Below are 19,888 nucleotides of genomic sequence, written 5' to 3' on the forward strand. Positions count from 1 at the left end.
ATTTTTCCCAGTTAGTTGGCTGTCTTTCTAGTTTGGTTGCTATGTCTTCAGCTGTGCAGAAACTTTTTAAGGTAGCCCCATTTGTCGAGTCTCTCTCCAATTTGTTGTGACCCTGGAACTTTGTTCAGGAAGTTCTTGCCTATGTTCAAGTGTCTCTCCTACTCTGCCCTGCAGTAGTTTCACAATTTCAGGTTTGATGTTAAGGTCTTTAATCCATTTTGAGTTGATGTTAGTGCATGGTGACAGGCTGGGGTCCACTTTTAGTTTTCTGCATGTGGCTGCCCAGTTTTCCCAGTACCAGTAGTTGAAGAGGCTGTGATTCTTCCACTGTATGTCTTTGGCTCCTTTGTCAAATATCAGCTGCCTGTAAGATTGTGATTTTATTTCTGGATCTTCTATTCTATTCCATTGGTCTTCAGGTCTGTTTTTGTACCAGTACCAAGCTGTCTTTGTCATTATGGCTCTATTTTTCAAAATTAATAAATTAAATTTTCTTTTCAAAATTGTTGTAAAATGCTGTTTTAAAAACAAAAATGCTTGCCTAGGATGTACAAAGGCCTCTGCTCAATCCCCAGTATTGTATGAAAAAAAATCAAAGAAAGCTACTTCTGCATTCAAAAATATAGCTCTTTATTATCTGTATTTCTATTTCTTATTTTAACTCAACTTATTTCATTTATTTTAATGTTTAAAATATGCATGATTTTACTTCTATATATTAGTTAAGTATCAATAGTTAAACAAATAATAATCAGAAAATTTATTTACAAAGAAATCATGAGTTCCATACTTACCCACCAAAGTTTTCCAAACTGGGAGCTCAGGAATATCTAACTCTATTATATACTTTAGTATCTCTGTGTGAAAAGTTAGCACTGACAAGTGAATTATATTATTTCCTTTGGTATCCGTTTTTCTCCAGTTAGCACCAAGAGAAAAGAGGTATTGAATAGTGTCCAGTGCTCCTGAAGTTGCAGCAAGTAACAGTGGAGTACACTGATTCCTAAACATCAAGGAACACATTACAATAGGATTTGAGCATACCTATGGTATCATACTTTTTGTAAAACTCTTGAAAGTACTGTTGGAAGAACTCTTAATTTATACCATTGCCTTCCTTCCATCGGAGTTTTCATCCTCTGTATTACCCATGTAAATAGATTTGCCCCCCTAGCTCTTCATAGTATTGGTGCCTATCCTCTTTCCCAAATTATTGTGTTTATTATGATTTCTTTGGAATTCGATGTTGTACCAAGTTCTTAAAATATGCTATCCTGTTTATTCCCTATAATAACTCTGTGAGTGAATGAAAAATGAAGGCAAATCTTATCAATCTATTTTACAAGTAACAAAAATGAAGCTCAAGTAGTAGTAGTCAACTCATTTCTTCACATTTCATATATTACAAATCCCAGTTTCTTCATTGTGGCAGAAACTAATGGTTTATCTAAAAATTCTACCATATTCTATGTGGATAGTGAAGGTCTTTAGGTCTCTAGGTTCAGCATATGGTGCTGCTCAAGTATATTATTATGTTTCCTATCTTCTGCCATACAACTATGTCAATGTGTGAGCAAAGCTATGAGTGTGTGTACGTGTGTGCATGTGTGTGTGTATCATGTATATGAACATGTTTCTAGGGTTTGAACTCAGGCCTTGCACTTACTACATAAATGCTTCACCACTTGAATCATACCCCCAGCTCTAAAAATTTATATTCTTACAAATAATGACTTACTCAGCTGTTGCTTCAGCCTCTAATAAACTAGGTTCTTTTCTACAAAGAGCAATGAGGATACAGATATTGTCATAGAAAGCTGCAAAGTGAATTGGCATCCAGCCTCTTTTTTCAGAAAGAGTGTAATCAGCTTTGAAACAGAGTAGACAGATGGTTGCTTCTAAGGAGCAAGCCTGTGCAGCCAGGTGTAGAGGTGTTGGACCTGGAAATGATGGACAATTACTGAAGTGGTCAAAGAACTGGTGTTCCTTAAAAAATACCTGTGTGGCCAGGCACTGGTGCTCTCATCTGTAATCTTAGCCACTCAAGAGGCTGAGATCTGAGGATCATGGTTTATAGCCAGTCCAAGTAGGACTTGCTTTAATCTGCAAAATAAGCACTTAAAGAATTTATTCAGGCAAACCTATATTTGCTTAACTCGGGATGGCTTACCATTATAATGTCATACTAGTTTACATGAACTAGTTTACAGTAACATTGAAAATATTAAATATTTTAACACAGATAATATAAAATATTCTGATAAAATAAGCCATTTGTTGTTTAAATTATTTTCTATTTTATCCAGATATTTAGGCGATATCATTTGGATTTTGAAAAAAAAACACACTTATAAAAAGGCCTCTGTTAATAAATCCAGTGAGTATTTTAGAAGTCTCATCTTACTTACCTCTCAAGAGTAATTAAGCCGGGCGCCCAGTGGCTCACACCTATAATCATAGCTACTCAGGAGGCTGAGATCTGAGGATCACAGTTCAAAGCTAGCCCGGGCAGGAAAATCTGTGAGACTTATCTCCAATTAACTATGAGAAAACTGGAAGTGGAGCTGCGGCTCAAGTGGTAGAATGATCGCCTTGAGCTGAAGAGCTCAGGGATAGTGCCCAGGCCCAGAGTTTAAGCCCTACTACTGACAAAAAAAAAGCATTTTATATGATGGGCACTTATTCCTACTTAAAATAGTTACTCCCCTTGGTTTTTGTGATATCACACTATTTTCTCCTAACCCACTGGATACTCCTCAGCCTTCTTTGGGGACTTTCTCATTGTTTCTATGCCCAAAGGAACATTAAAGTTCTAGCTTAGGTTTTTCTATCTTCTCAGTGGCTTCATTTCTCAGCTATAAATTGATGATTCCCAGTATTATATATAATACCGTCCCTGAACTATGGATTGATTTCATCATTATTATATGTCACATAGAGCTTAACATACAATTGAACCATTTTCCTTCCTCCAAACCTGGTCTTCTTTGATTGCTCACTAAATCTGTGAAATACATCACGGTCTGTTCAGTTCTACAATCCAGAGACCTGGAATATTCTTTGATACCTCTCTTCATTTCTCCATAACCAGTCTATCACCAAGTTTATGTATCTCAAGAAGCTATCTCTACAACAGCCACAATACTGTAATCCAAGCCATAATCAACTCCCAATTAATATCTGCCTTGTTGCCCTTCTCAATCCATCTCTTCAAATGCAAATTGAATACTTTCATCTTGCTTATAACTCTTCAGTGGTTTCTCAATGAATTTTGAAGAACAGTGACAGAAACCACTGGCTCCAGATTAACTTTTACAACTACTTCAACTAGGTCAGCTCCCTTCCATGAACCCGTCCTCCAACCAAACCTACTCTGTTTGTTTTCTTGTAACTCCTGGAATGTAAGGTGATTACATATTGCAGGTTACCATGGAAAGTGCTGGTCAGTACCTATTACTCTAGCATAATTTTCAGTAGTGCTCTTTCACGTTCAAGTCTCTCTGATCTGGATCATGCATTATGCAAGTTATCTTGGGCCATTCCTGCTTTCTGACATCTTCTTTTTCTTAAATACTAACTGACTTTCCTTCCTACATCATCTTAAATGGTAGTTCCTAAGTTAAGGACTTTTTTCCTTAAATCTCTCTCAACTCATAAACTTTAAATGACCTTCTACTTGTTTAACGATCTTTTTTTCATAGCCTTTGATATCTATACTATCTAACCTAAATCTGCATATTTAATTTTTTTACTTATTCTTCCAATTTCTGGTCTGGAATGTAAGGAATTCAGAAGTCACTATTCTACCCTAATAATAAATTTTGTAAAACTTACCTATTGTAATATCAACAACCCTTATTTAGATTTACCAGGGAAGTTAGGTCACATGGAGAACTAATGCCCCCAAACTGAGAGTCAGATGAATACAGAGAATCATAACTTAATGGAGTAGAAACCAACAAAAGCATTAATGGGATAGGAAAACCTTAACTGTAAGATTTTTCTTATGGTTCATTAATGAGTTAAAAATGCCAGTGGGACCCACTAGTGGCTTCTTATCAGTATCTGTCAGTGGGAAGCAACAGCAAGAGATTGGTGAAGTGAGGAAAATGAAATCAGGTTCACTGATGTCACATCAGCTTTGCCATGTCTACCTACTAATGTAAGGTGACCAATTCAAGTTGATCCCTTTCTCTCTCCATTTTAGAGTATTTTCTCTATAAATTTTACTTTAATTACTCAGAAATGAAAGTACAGTCTCTCGAAAATTTTTGTTTCCTCCCCACTTAGCACTGACACCACGATTACTCCAATAAAGCTACATTTTATTAACTGTTGGTTGTGGGGGCTGAACTCTGGGCCTGGGCGCTGTCTCTCAGCTCTTCAGCTCAAGGCTAGCGTCCTACCACTTGAGCCACAGTGCCACTTCTGGCTTTTTTCTGCTTATGTGGTGCTGAGGAATCGAACCCAGGGCCTTATGCACACAAGGCAAGCACTCTACCACTAAGCCAACTTCCTAGCCCCTGTAACTGATTTTTTAAAAACTAGTGTCAATTAGCTTTACAAAGGCATTTCATTTTGACATGTCTCTATATGCATAAATGTACCTGGATTAGACTCACCTTGTTACTCTTCTTCATCCCCATTTTCCCAAATCAATCTCAATAGATTTCATTGTTTCATTTTCATACATTAGTCACATGAAGTATTTTGCCTATATTCATCCTCCTTCACTCTCTGTTCTTCCCTCCCCCCACACACCCCAGATGATATGTTCCATCTTCCTAATATTAGTTTTTGTTAAAGTGCATGTCTGTTATTCAAAGAGGCTTTCCCATGGTACTTTAATCAGATTGACCCCCCTCACCTATTCTCACATTCCCCAGCCCTTTCTCCTTATTATTCAATAGTTTTACTGAGTTTGGTTTTGTGATTTTGATTCACATATTCAATGTTTACCCTTTAACACACACATATGATCCCAGACATGGTTATGTATATGTTTATCTTTTAAGTATAACATCATATATGACAGAAGACATTTTGGGGATTGAATTTGTAAAAATTAAGAGGTATAGCAAATTATGTATTTAAAAAATGAAAGAAAATCCTAGAAGAATATCAATAAATAGTTATTATCTCAAGCAACAAGGAATTTTCAGATGACATGCTATAAGCAAAGCTTCAGTATACAAAATAACTTTTAAAAAATACACTGAATATTTTACTCATGTCTTACCATTTCTTTCTTTTTTCATGTCCACTTTGGATGACTCTGTTGTAAAAAGAAAAGACCCATAAGAAGCATGATTAATAAAATGTTTCCTACATGAGCCCTAAAGCCTCATACGAACAGAATAAAATGGCTATGTGTAGAATATGTCTGAATTACATGAAAGAGTACTGAGATTAACTGTTAGTCTACTAACTACTGCATGCAACTGATACCACATACCACCATAGGCCTAGAAGCATTGCCTTTCAAGCAGCTGTTCAAAACTCAGTGTTGGGATAATTTTGTGGTTTTTAAACTATAAAATGGCAGTAGAGTTAAACATTTCCTGAACTTCAGAATCTACCATTATCAACAAATAGAAAAGCATGAAATTTTATTTTGGTATGTGAGAAGTTTTAATCATTATCTTAAGGTAGCTGTCTTCATTAAAACATAAAAAAAAAATCACCCTTTCTTATCATCATTATTGTTGTGCTACCCATTCCCAATAATATACCTCTAGTTTCCTTTATAGTTATGGGGGATCTATACTTTCCTTTTCAAATTATTTCTTGGGCAAGTTGAATGTATTCCAGTAGGTACAAAAAATACAAAAATCAATATGCATTTTTAATACTAAGAAATGACTGGATTTTTTTTTTTTTGCTTTTCAAGACAGGTCATACTATACAGCCCAAGCTGGCCTTGAACTCACAATCCTTTCTCAGCCTCAAGTAATGGTATTACAGGGTTGTCCTGCCATGTTCAGCTTAAACAAATAGTTCTTTAAATCTGAAACTATCTTTGTAGGAAGCTATTAATCTTTAAAATTATACTACAAGAATGAACTAGTGTTATTAAATGTAATTATGAATATTTTGACAATTAGTATATTCATCTTACTAAATGTAATTTTAGTATATTTTATATAAAGAAACTAGTCCCTCGTTGAGAACTTTGGAATAAGGCTAAGAATGTTCTGAGAGCTGATGGTCATGGTCATATTTCTTTCTCTTTTCTCTGAATTTCTACAATGCATTAATTAGTATTTTTAATAAAGCTAGTGTTAATCAAATGTTGTCCTGTAGCCATTTGTCCATATATTCAAATACTTCCTGGTCAACTACTAATGTCAAGCTTTCTTCTGGATACTAGGATATTGACAAAGTAAAACAGATCCTTGCTTTTTTGTTGTTGTTGTTCAGTCATGGGGCTTGAACTCTGGGCCTGGGCGCTGTCCCTGTGCTCTTCAGCTCAAAGCCAGCACCCTACTGCTTGAGCCACAGTACCACTTCCCGTTTTCTAGTGGTTTATTGGAGATAAGAGTCTCATGGACTTTCCTGCCCGGGCTGGCTTTGAACTGAGATCCTCAGATCTCAGCCTCCTGAGTAACTAGGATTACAGGCGTGAGCCACTGGCGCCAGGCTAGATCCTTGTTATTGATAAAGCTTACATTCAAATGAGATACAAGCAAATTTAATAATATGTAAGCTAGCAACAAATCATACTTAAACTAAAAAGAGCCCTTCTTAGATAAGTGAAATAAAAACTCTCCACTTTGCAACACCAACAACAAATTTTAATTTGCTGTACAAATCAAGATTAATTGTTTTTTTTTAATTTTGCAGTGGGTGGGGCTTGAACTAGGGGCCTGGGAGCTGTCCCTGAACTCTTTTTGCTCAAGAATAGCAGCAGCACTCAGCCACTTTGAGCTACAGTGCACTTCCAGTTTTCTGGTAGTTAACTGGAGATATGAATCTCACATTCTTTCCTGTCAATAGCAATCCTCAGATCTCAGCCTCCTAAGTAGGCAGTATTACAGATGTGAACAACCAGTGCCTGACACAAGATTAATTCTTAATGTTAAATAAGGAGAAAACAGGAAAAAATTGGTTTAAAAACGTAATGATACCTTGGCTGAACATAATAAAGCGTCTCTGGTTGACATTGAAGTTAGCATTGCACAGTTGACATATAACAGAAACTCTGTTGTGTAGAGCTGCATGATGGAAAATAGTATAGCCTGCTTCATCTGAAACATTGATTGATGAGCTTGAGGTTTTACGGCCAAATGTATGAAAAACAGCAGATAAGCCTCTTTCAACAGCAGACTTCATACCAAATGGAATACTCTAAAATTATTAAGAAGGCCAGAGTTAGTTTTTAAAATAAAAAGATGTGGTATATTAACATAATCACATGACATCTATTCACAAAACCCAGATGGAGAGTTGCTCATTGGGCAATGCTTAAAGTTCTTAGAGCTATAAAATTTTAAGCTAGGTGATTGTGGCTTAGGCCCAGGACCATAGCTACTCAAGAGGCTAAGACGTAAGGATGGAAAGTCCATGAGACTCTATCTCCAATTAATCTCCAAAAACCTGGAAGTGGAGCTATATCTCAAGTGGTAAAGTACTAGCCTTGAGTAAAAGAGTTCAGGGACAGTGCCCAGGCCCCGAGTTAAAGCTCCAGGACCGGCAAAGCTCCAGGACCGGCACACACATAAAACACAAATAACTAAGAACAAAACAAAATAAAACCATGGAACTTAAAATATATATATATATATTTGGGACTTTTCAGTTTTTAAGGTAAATTTTATAAATTTCTTTATATACAATTTAAAGAGTAGATATTTTGTTTTTATTTCTTCATTTGTTTTTTGGGGGGGTTCCGGTAGTGGGGCCTGAATTCTGGGCCTGGGCACTGTCCCCCAGCTCTTCAGCTCAAGGCTAGCACTCTACCACTTGAGTCACAGCTCCACTTCCAGGTTTTTTTCTTTTTGCTTATGTGGTGCTGAGGAACCAAACCCAAGGCCTCAGGCATGCAAGGCAAGCGCTCTACCACTGAGCCAACTTCCCAGCCCCTATTTCTTCATTTTTAATAATATATAAATGTATACAGATATACATCATTATATTTCATTGTATAGATATGCCATAATTTATTTCATCAATCTCTACTGAATATACAAGCTCCTTTCAATAATATGCATAATGCTGTGCAATAATTACTTGAAAACTTATCAGACTGTTTCCTTAGATAAATGTTGAAAATATAAATCCTAGACCAATGTACATTTTCACGTTTTAATCTACATTGCTAAATTATACCCATAGAGTGCATGAGGCACCTAGTACAACAAATGACTTTTCTAATATCCTTTAAAAGTAGATGGTGATCATTGCTAACTTAAATGCAATGTAGTTTATTTAGGAATTTCTTTGCTCCAGGTCTCAAGATGGAGAGGTAAAACACCAAGAAGTGGGTACGCAAAAGGGGTGGGGAAGGATCAAGGGGAAAGAGGTAAACAAATGAAGAGGAGAATGGGGGAAGAATGCAGTCAAGAACTTGATGTATATCCTACAAAATTAAGAAATATGAGTGAAGGGATAGATGGGGATGGATGGGTGAGAATGTTGAAAGGAGTGACATTGATCAGGATATATTGTATTCATAAACTGCTTTACTGAATGGCAATTCCTTTGTACAACTACTTAAAGACAATAATAAAGAATAAATTAAAAATGTTACATTCTTGTTATAGACATTCAGACTACTATTTAAATTTAAGCATGTTTCTTTGTTGAATGACAACTCCTTTGTACAACTATTTAGATAATAAAAACATTCAAAAAATTGAATATTACTAAATTTGAATGTATTCTTATTAAAATAAACTGAAGGCAAGTTAGTGAGCATATCTGATCAGTCCCACAAGCAGTTAAGTCAAGGTATGTTAAACAGATGTAAAATTTGGTTCAGGATAGTAAGTTTGCTCCTTTAGGTTTCAGTCCTAGGACTGAAGCCAAGCTCTTCCAGTTACAAACTTTTTGTATGTAGAATCAGATTTATAATACTACTTTCCATACAGTATAAGAAGTCAGTAAGTGTTAGGTCTCGTTATGATTAACCAGTTCACTAATAGTTTGTGTTTACTGATAAAAAATCATCAATAGAACTGTACCCTCAGTTATTAAAGTGTGGAAGTTTTCTTTTATATTGAAGGTTGTAGTTAACCTATAAACTATTTGTTCAAAACATACAGACATATGCTTGATCATATAAAACTTCGTACACTAAATTATGGAATAGTCACTGATATACCTTGCATTTCATAGATTTTTTGAAACCAAATTTCTTCTTAAATTGTTCATGTAATTGAGCTTCTGTAAGGGGAAGTCTTTTCACTCTCAGATTGTTCACTATCTCATTTATAGCTCCCCACCATTGTGTCTTATATAGTTGCTGATAAAATATTTCAAGATCAAAACAGATCACGTAGTAGCTATAAAAAAATAAGAAAAAAATGACTTTTCTAACTTTGAAGTGATATACTATTTTTTCTATGCTGACAAAACTTGTTTTTTCCCCATAGTAACCAAATACAGAATTGTAGTTTAAATTGTACTTGATTGTAAATGTGGCAGTAACATACTTACCAACTATGACTAATCAAATCATACTTAGAAATGTCTTCTTACTGATGATTTGACTCTATGCCATGCCAGAGATTGGGGCACACCAAATAGCCACTGGTTCAAATTCTGGGTGAAGGAGTCTCAAGTTTATCTTTTAACTGTGTGCTTCCTCTTCTCATATTCTTTGTCAACATTTACTTTCTTGGGGTTAGTTTACCTTGAGTCTAGAATGGTATGTTGGGTAATAGTTCCTTGGCTCTTATTACAGCAATGGATTATGGAACTGCACCTCCAAACCAACCCACCAAGTCCCTGGACAAGGGGTGGTGTGGGGAGAGATACTTGCACAAATCCTGCAGGGCCGCTATCACTATTCAATGGAAGCAGTATGAAACTTAAGAATTATTCTGCTCTATAGGGTTGTTTGTCACCACAATAAAAACTGGCCTTCCTCCTCTCCTGCCTCCCAATGAGTATTTTCCCACACACAGATTTCAAAAGTGAGTATTTCAGCCACTGATGCTGTCAGTTTCCTGGGTTTCTTCTCTAAATGCAGCTTGTTTTTACTGTAAATGCAGTATTTGTGACAGTTGTTCCCTTCTCCTATGGATCTTGACTCGTATTCTTAGGAGGTCTTAGAGATTTGCTCCATTAAACTAATTTCTGGAAAATGACCTTGTAATTCTCTATGTAAGAAAACTCTTTACCATTTGCCGAAGGAGAAAAATGAGGCCTGCTAGGTCAGTTACAGGAAAGGCCATAATGAACTACTGTAAAGAGTGAAAAGTCCAAACCTACTTTAATGTTCACTTCAATTCCAAGCTTATGAGAAAATAGGTCTCAGTGTGTGGATGGAATTAGTTTGAGAACCTGTTCACTTTCATTTGAGGATGTGATATAATTCTTTCTATCTGCCACCCCTCCCCATAAAGGCAAATATATACTAAAGGCTACTTTCACCCATTCAACAAGTGTGGCTAGTGTGGATAATTGCTGAAAGCTCCTTACCTCTTTCCATTTAATTCCATGACTGGTATTGAATAATGTTCTTTATATCCTGAATCTTCTGCAAACGTCTTAGTAGCACAATCCTGTATTTTTTGTATGTTGTCCTAAAATATGAATTATATTACTAAACATATCTTTAAACAAATTTAAAGAAATTACAAAATTTCCTTTAAATAAAATTTTATACACATACATGACTATTTTCAATACAAAATCCTGGAAAATCCTGATCGTGACTACAGCTAATCCCTATTATGAGACTAAAGTTGAAAAAGCATAGAAAAACTGTATATAATATAGACTAGATAGAAAAGCAATGACAATTGAGGTATGATGTTTATACAAAAGTATATGTAAATTACATTTTCCAAATGCTAGAAATTGAAGGGAAATTGACGAGCTATACTAAATGTTCAGGAATTTCTTTCCTTTATCTCCTTTTATCTTTTCCTTCCTTCCTTCTCTTTTTCCCTCCACCTTCTCTTTCTTCATTCCGTGTTCCCTCCCTTCTCCCTTTCTTCATTCTTTTTTATTTAAGTGGTGATCTCACTATATGGCCCAGGCTAGCCCTGACTAATGATCTTACTGCCTGATGTACATAGATATTTATCATTATTATTTCATTGTGTATATATGCCATAATGTATTTCATCAGCCTCTATTGAATATACATGTTCCTTTCAATGATATGCATAGTGCTGAGCAATAATTACATAAAAACTTATCAGACTGTTTGCTTAGATAAATGTCTGAAAACACAAATCCTAGACCAATGTACATTTTCAGGCTTTAATCTACATTGCTAAATTATATCCATATAAAGTGCATGATCAACTATTCTAGGACAAATATGCCTAATTGGAAATCTCTAAATTCTGTGAGGAAGACAGCTATACCTAGCTTATTTATCTCTTCATCTTTGGCATCCAACACATTTTATAGATACAGTTGCATTGAATTTATGTATGTTAAGGTAATGTAAGTTAAGATGAATAGTGAGGTATAAGAATAATCTCCTTGAAAGTTACATAATGCCTGTACCAATAGGAACGATTTCCAACCAAAAAGCAGAATTAAAAAGAGATTTAGAAAGCTGAACCATCCTGGAATAAAAATAATTTTAACCTTAAAATCTTCCAAAGCATTCTCAATTGGAGGTGTGCTGATATCAAATTCAATTCCTCCATGAACATGAAAATATTGATTTTCTTTGTAATGAAAATTCTGGCACTTAAAATCTTTTCCATAAACAAATGGAGGAAGTTCCCGCTCTGTCTTGACCTTGTCATCTCAAAAAATGAAAACAAAATTTTATTTTAAAAAGTTAACAGCACATATACAATCATATTTTGGATATCTAAATTCTCATTCATGTATACAAACTAAAACAATCTTGGAATTTAAATATTGGCAATTACTGCCTATTGAATTATCCATACTCTTAGTATGTATACATACAAATAATGAATAAGGTGTTCATATAATAAATTTTTCATATTTCTGAAGCTTACTGTAAGACATTTAAAATGCATAATCAAAATATTATTCTAGGAATGAATTTAAGACATATTTATCTCATAATATGAGAAAAGAGCTGCAATTATGTGTCTTGGAAAAGCTAGTTAAATGAATTAAAACATATGAGTTAGTGTGTATAAAAAGACATGAAAAAGAAACAAGTTGTTATCTCTCATTTAAGTAAAATAACCAGACCATATTTCTGTAATGAAACCACACATACAACTTAATTAAAAAATAATTTTCTAGGCTGAGTGCTGATGGCTCATGCCTTTAATCCTAGCTACTCAGGAGGCTGAGATCTGAGGGTTACAATTCAAAGCCAGCCTGGGCAGTAAAGTCTGTGAGACTCTTATCTCTGATTGACTACAAAGTGGATCTGGGACTTGAAGTGTAGCTGCAGGCTTTAACACAAAAGTTTAGGGACAGTGTCAAGGTCCTGAGTTGAAGCCCCAAGAACAGCACACACAAAAAACTAGTAATAATTTCTAAAAGTCTAGCAAAGATAATGTTCAGCATTTTGAATAGTTGGTAGTGGTCACTAACGTAAGGTACATAATGTATTTTGAGAAATATAAGTGGTGTCTGAAAGTGCAAAGTATAATACAACACCCTAATCTCACTACCTAAATACAACTATTAACATTTTAGTTCCAATAGTTTACGTAATAAAATACAGAAATAATATTCTTTTCACATAAGGCTCTCCTAGTTTAATTCATCCTGCCCCATAAAGCAAGCACATTTCAACATGTTTACATTTTTATATAGCTCACAAACATGAAAAATCTTTATCATCTTTATCTTATGACACAACTTTTCACTAAATGATTTCTAAACTTTCTACCCAAAATTCCATCTAAATAGAAATCTCATTATATTATTACATGCTTGGACACTAATGACAATATATGAACTGTGTAATAGTCTGAGTAACACAGTGTTTTCATGAAGTTCTATCAAATTTTATGTGAACAGCTGGGTTCCAGTAACTCATACCTGTAATTCTAGGTATTCAGGAGACTGAGATCTGGAGAGTTATGGTTGTAGGCAGCCCAGGAAGAAAAGTCACCTGAACTCCATTTCTAAAATAACTAGCAAATGGTAGGGATGAAGGCATGGCTTAAACGATAGAGCACCAACCTAGTAAATGTAAAGTCCCGAATTCAAACCCTAGTACTGTTAACAACAACAAAGATTCTTTACAAATAAGTCCTTATTTTGTTACCTTTAAATTGCAGGTAGTTTCTCTTACATTGCTCTATTTGTTTTTAACAATGTAAAGGCCTTCTAACCAGGTACTTGTGGCTTATTTACTCAGGAAAGTGAGATCTGAGGACTGTGGTTCAAAGCCAGCTTTGAAAGTCTCTGACCCTCTTATCTCCAATAAACTACCTTCCCCCACCCCCCAATAAAAGGTGGGAGTGGACTTGTGTCTCAAGTGGTAAAGTGCTAGGCTTGAGCAAAAGAAGCTTAGAGATAGTGCCGTGGCCTTGAGTTCAAGTCTCAGTGTCAGTGTGGGAACACACACATTCATATACACACACGGACAGGCAGACACAGACACACACAGACAGACAGACAGACACACACACACACACACACACACACACACACACACACACACAGCCTTCTTTTACTTTAGTTTTACAGATATTTCAATCTTTGTTTTCAGAAATCAAAAATGATTCCATTTAGCTGGGCACTGGTGGTTCATGCTTGTAATCCTAGCTACTCAGGGATGAGATCTGAGGATCATGGTTCAAAGCCAGCCTAGGCAGGAAAATCTGTGAGATTCATCTCCAATAAACCACTAGAAAACTGGAAGTGGCACTGTGGCTCAAGTGGTAGAGTACTAGCCTTTAGCTGAAGAGCTAAGGGACAGCGCCCAGGACCAGAGTTCAAACCCCACGACCAAAAAAAAAAGATTCCATTTGTAAACTTTAAACAAAATATGCTATGTCTTTGAACACTAAATTCTAATGAAATTTTACTATATTCACAGTACCCATCATAAATATAGCATACTTCTCTGTTTACTTAGAACTTTTCCAGTAACTTTTATAACTGGCATAAATATATGTAAAGTACTATATATATAAAACAAAAGACTTCATTATATTGGAAACATCAGATTGTATTTTATTATTTTCACAGGTTATAGGTAAATTACCTTACTGGACCAACATACTAGAAATTATGAATTATTCATTTAATATGTAGTTATAGTATACATTTGATTTTGGTGACATTCTTACCTGAAAAAGGCTGAAGTAGACTGTTTAAATATGGAACTTTCATCTTCCTTTTTAAACTCAGTAAAAATGGAATCAAAAAACATATTAACTTTAGATAGCCTATCCCTCTTCTGACTTCTTTCTTCTTCTCAAAGTGTTTTTGAATAACCTTTTTTTGAAGATACAATCTTTGCTGTAGTCTTTGGTAGGTACAAATATCAAGATAATCCTGAGTATATTTTATAGCATTAGTAAGCCAGTACGCTGTTTCAAATATGAAGACATTTTCATGCTGTTGAACTTGTGTGGTACTGAATGTCATCTTTAGCATAATATGCTCAGCGTATTTCATAAATACAGCCTTTTCTTCAGGGCTATTGGGATCATACGTTGGATCTTCATTCATGTCTTCATCATAGATTCCACTAAAGTCTGGATCCTTTGTAATATCAACCAAACCTTCATAGAGAAAAATCACAGCATCCAGGGAAAGGCACAGGTTCAGTTAGTAGTATAGACAACAAACCAACACCTCTATGTTTCTAATCCTGAGATTCAAAATGTTCAGTGGTATGAAGACTAGAGATAGCACTTCCCTCTGCTGGATATGGCTACTTAATTGTAGTCTTTGTACCTATGTATCATCCTGAATGGATACATTTTCCACTGAAAATTTTTTTAAAGTTCTTTAAAGGGTGGAAATAATTATAACACATGGTATACTTTTTTCTTAAAAAATAGTACAACAGATGTCTTATTTTTACCATGGATGTCAAAATTGGACAAACAAACATCATTGGATTATTTTTTAAAAAGAAAGTTCAAAACTTTGATGTACATGAAACTTTAGGAGGCCTACATTTGTCATGATACCTTATAATATGAAAGTGTCTGTCATGCTTTTTCTGAAGGACTGCTCCTCTCGTAACAATTATTAAATCCAGGCTGGGAAGGTGGCTCAGTGGTAGAGCGCTTGCCTTGCATGCATGAGGCCCTGGGTTTGATTCCTCAGCACCGCATAAGAAAAAAGAAAAAAGCTGGAAGTGGCGTTGTGACTCAAGTGGTAGAGTGCTAGCCTTGAGCTGAGGAGCTGAGGGACAGTGCCCAGGCCCAGAGTTCAGGCCCCACAACTGGACCCAAAAAAGAAAAAAAAAAAACAAAAAACAAAAAGTTATTAAATCCCCCTCTTGAGCTAGAATTATAGGTTCCTAGTTCAATGAATATTTTTAAATTAATGTTTTAAATAGGTGTGCTTTATAAATTATGTTTTTTGTTTTACAATGAATTATAAAGGAAATAATAAGGCAACAACTATATGAAATTACATTACCATATTAATTATACTTGATGCTCTAATGATGATAATTATTCTATGTTTTGTTGAGAAGAGACAATAAATGAGCTTTTCACGTTTTTTTGTTTGTTTTTGTTTTTTTTTGCCAGTCATGGTGCCTGACCTCTGGGTCTGGGCACTGCCCCTCAGCTCTTCAGCTCAAGGCTAGTGCTCTACCACTTGAGCCACAGCACCACTTCCGGCTTTTTTTGCTTATGTGGTGCTGAGGAATCGAACCCAGGGCCTCATGCATGCAAGGCAAGCACTCTACCACTGAGCCACCTTCCCAGCCCTCAAGGTATTTTTTTTCTAGTAACTAGCTCTACACTGACAAATAAAGGGATTTTTTTTCTCTAAATATTTTTCTCCTCAATTATATGTCCAATACAGATAAAAGTAGTTATTTCCAACTAATTTACCAATAAAATCTTCAATAACAATATATAGCTAACAGAAATCTGGCTAACTAGGAAAAATATTTTTCATTTCTTGTGTCAATTAATAAACAGTATTAACACTATATAAAATGGGCTAAAGAGTGAAAATATATTTTTGAATGTCTAACACATTATATATAACCAATTAATATGTCATCATACAACTCAATGGCTTTGTTCTCAGAATTGCCAAGAATGTAACCATCTGAGTGATATTTAATTTCTTAAGAACTGGAGAACATCCATTCTCAGTTTGTTAAAACCTATCATGAAACTCTCTCCTCTAGTCAAATGAAATTCCAAGACAGATTTATAAAAAAGTGAGATTTGTTTTTTAAACTGTGCCCCAAACTATGGAATCCAATTTAGAAAATTATTGGGTATATGAGATCAATGAAAGCAATGGGCAGTATACAGGGCACAAATGTCTCATTTCACACCCCATTCTCCACTGTCCACTGAGCTTGCTGTAAAGGTACCATGGGACATTTTTTTTTTGTCGGTCATGGGGCTTGAACTCTGGGCCTGGCCTTAGCTCTTCGGCTCAAGGCGAGAGCTCTACCACTTAAGCCACAGTGCCACTTCTGGCCTTTTCTGCTTATATGGTGCTGAGGAATCGAACTCAGGGTCTCATGCATGGGAGACAAGCACTCTAGCACTGAGCCACATTCCCAGCCCCTTCTCCAACATCTTATTACCTGTTTTCTTACAACATAAGCACCAAGAAATAGGTACTTTCAAGAAGGGTGGTGGGGCCAAAGGGAGAGGTGTAGAGGAATGAATGGACGAAGGGAGGGAAAATGAAATCAAGAATTTATTGTATATACCACAAAGTTAAGAAAAGTAAGGGAAGGGATGGGTCAAAGGAGGGGTGAAGTGTTGAAGAGGTGAATTGATCAGAAGCCTTGTATTCATAACCTGCTTTGCTAAATGGCACTTCCCTTGTACAACTTATTAAAGATAATAAAAAATTTAAGAAATGAAAATTCTTTAGAAATGATGGCAATATTTAGAAATTTATAATAAGAAATGATAGCTATATAAACTGCAGGTAAATTGCCTTTAAATATTAAAGTGACTTGTAATGAAAATAATTAAAAAGTGTTTAAGTTCTCTTACCTGCTGAACTAAATTCTGCAAAGACATCTTTAGTTGTTTGAGGCTTCCCATCTGGATCAATGTCCATAATGGTGCGCCACAATTCAGAGAATCTGGTTCTTTTCTCTTTGGGCATGTATATTCCATGCCACAGTGCTTTCAGCATATAGTCAATATGGATTAGAATCTGGCCAATTCTAGTATCATAATAGGCAGGAGGCAAATGACAAGAAGAACTCTGATCATAATTAGCTTCTAAACTGATGGAAGGTATTTGATTTAAGCAATAAATCCCAACAGCCAACTCTCTTATGATCTGATGGACTTCTCTATAGTCTAAGAGGGCAGAAGGATCCACAGGAGTCAGTAGAATTGCAGTAGAGAAGCCTACTGTATTCATTTGACTCATTAGTCCACAAGGGCTGTCTAGTTGGAAGCGAACATCCTCTTTGGAAGATAACCAACTAACTAGTGCCGTAGCTAGTAATTCTTGTACTTCACTCCGATCATATTTTTCAAATAAAGCAGATGCATTTCTCTGTATTGCTAAATTTTCCAGATAAGTTTCTTCATCTTGAACTTGATCAAGTCTAGGTACTCCTTTTTTGGGCAACCTTATCATTTCTGATTAAACCTAGTTCCTTGGTGAAGTTTCTGCAACAAATAAAAGTGAAAAGACAAATAATAAAATTTACTGTGGTAAAGAAGCTAGATTTCCCTAGGAATAGATATATCTCTAAAGTTCATCTCTCTAAAGTTCATCTTTTCATAGTCAACCTTTTTTCAATTTTTAAAATAATTATATCATGAAAAAGCAGAAATCTGAATTGAACTAAAATTGTAAAACCGTTAGTATCCATCATGTTCTGCTTTTCCAATATAAGAAAATATTGAAAAGTACAATCATTTGCTGCATAAAAATAGTTCTGGAACTTTACAATTTAGGCAGGGGTGGGGAAGGGGAGGGAATGTAGTTGTGGATATGGGAAGAAAGGTATGGTAGGGGAAAATCAAAGGAGGAGGCAACAATCCTTGATAAGAAATGTACTCATGACCTTGCTCATGTGATTGTAACCCTTCTGTACAGTATTTTCACAACAAAAAACTTATTTAAAAAAATAGTTCTGACAGAACCAGGTTCTGTGGATCCAAATATTTTTAAAATATTTAAAAAATTATAATATTTCTACTTATTTCATTAAATTGGCCTCCATCATACAGCGATTCTCAAAATTTAGCCTGTATCAATTCACTTGAAACTTGTTAAAACACACACTGTTGGATGCCACTGGAGTTTCTGCTACTGTTAACTGGCCTGGGGTCAGAGAACTTTTATAAAGAAGATGCAGAGGCTGCTGGTCTGGGCATTGGATACTAGATAGGTGGTATTTTGCCCACTTTATAGACTTTAGACTGACAGACTACAGGACATGTCTGAGGTTAAACAACTTTCAGACTCAGAACCTGGTGAGTCTAAATTCAAGCTCAACACTCATGGCTACAACCAGGTGGCATCTGCTATGGACATGGGAAAGGACAAGGAAATGAGAGAAACCTACTTTACAAAGAAGTCATATTCTTCATGGTCCCGAGTATCCTCAGAAGCTTGAGGTGGTACTGTCCAAGTATATCTTCTGGACCTTGACACTTGGTCAAGCCCTCCACAGAGAGAGGGAGATTCTGCAGGAAGCTTCTGAATGGCTTTCCTGGGTCTGCTTGCCCTCTGAAAACTGTCTGCCTGGTCTTGGACACCTGTTGCTCCTCTGAAGCAGGTCAAAGCCCTTGGTTCTCTTGCCCTTTGGTTGGGCTTGCACACACTGGAGATGAGGCCAGAGGAACATCTATATAGCTGTGGTCTCACTTAATACACAAATGGCATCATGGTCATTTGCTAGTGCTTACATTTCTGCCATATTGATGAGACCCCCTAAGCTCTAGAACTCAATCCAGCATCATGCTGAGGCCTTGTTTCTGTTAAAAAGAATGGCAGAAGTGAGAGACAGGCTTTGAGGGAATTCCAAATTGGAATCCTTTGTTCATCATCTGTCCAATGAACATTTATGGAATACCAATTATGAGCCAGGTATTGTGCTAGAAGCTTGAGATGCTAGAACAGAAAAACAAACACAAACCTTGAGATTATAGTTAAGCAGATAACCATACATGTATATTTGTTAATGTGATAAGTGGAAGCTCTAATGTCTTCTTAAGAAAGCAACTATTCAATCATTTCTTTTTTAGTACTGGTAATTGAGTTCTGAGCTTAGAGCTTGCTAGACAAGTACTCTATCACTTCAGCCATGGCCTCAGTCCTGAGTTTTTAAAGTGAGCCTGGTAGAGGAAAAACAGCCATCTAAGCAAAGAATTGAAGTAGCTCTTGAGGGTTAGGGACCACTAGCAGGTAAGGATGAAGTGACAGTAAAGTATCTTGATTAACAGAACAAAACTCAATAAGAGAACAAGAGGTGTAGGTACCAAACTAAAGGTCACGAGGGATAGGTCCCTTATCCTTAAATATTGGTCCAAGATGGTGGTAGCCAGCTAACGGCTAGGATAGTTGCAACTGGAAATGGTAAGGGTACTCTGGGTCAATTTCAGAAATGAGGAAGCTTATTAGGAAA

The 19,888-nt window shown here is 35.8% G+C and overlaps 1 protein-coding gene across 1 annotated transcript in view; it reads right to left on the bottom strand.

Moving 5' to 3' along the window:
* Positions 1–18,882, bottom strand: part of Ankar (ankyrin and armadillo repeat containing) — a 55,682-nt gene extending 36,800 nt beyond the window's left edge. The window contains exons 1-10 of the mRNA XM_042688250.1: positions 18,827–18,882; positions 17,289–17,921; positions 14,421–14,858; positions 11,770–11,933; positions 10,645–10,748; positions 9,323–9,503; positions 7,128–7,347; positions 5,240–5,275; positions 1,739–1,940; positions 795–1,003 (exon numbers count right to left, since the gene is read on the bottom strand). Of these exons, the coding sequence (XP_042544184.1) occupies positions 795–1,003; positions 1,739–1,940; positions 5,240–5,275; positions 7,128–7,347; positions 9,323–9,503; positions 10,645–10,748; positions 11,770–11,933; positions 14,421–14,858; positions 17,289–17,889 (2,155 nt within the window). The 5' untranslated portion in view covers positions 17,890–17,921; positions 18,827–18,882. The remainder of the gene's footprint in view (positions 1–794; positions 1,004–1,738; positions 1,941–5,239; positions 5,276–7,127; positions 7,348–9,322; positions 9,504–10,644; positions 10,749–11,769; positions 11,934–14,420; positions 14,859–17,288; positions 17,922–18,826) is intronic.
* Positions 18,883–19,888: the final 1,006 nt, after the last annotated feature.

The sequence above is a fragment of the Dipodomys spectabilis genome, unplaced genomic scaffold, assembly GCF_019054845.1.
Source record: "Dipodomys spectabilis isolate Male_0828 unplaced genomic scaffold, ASM1905484v1 ptg000115l, whole genome shotgun sequence".
Taxonomy (NCBI): domain Eukaryota; kingdom Metazoa; phylum Chordata; class Mammalia; order Rodentia; family Heteromyidae; genus Dipodomys; species Dipodomys spectabilis.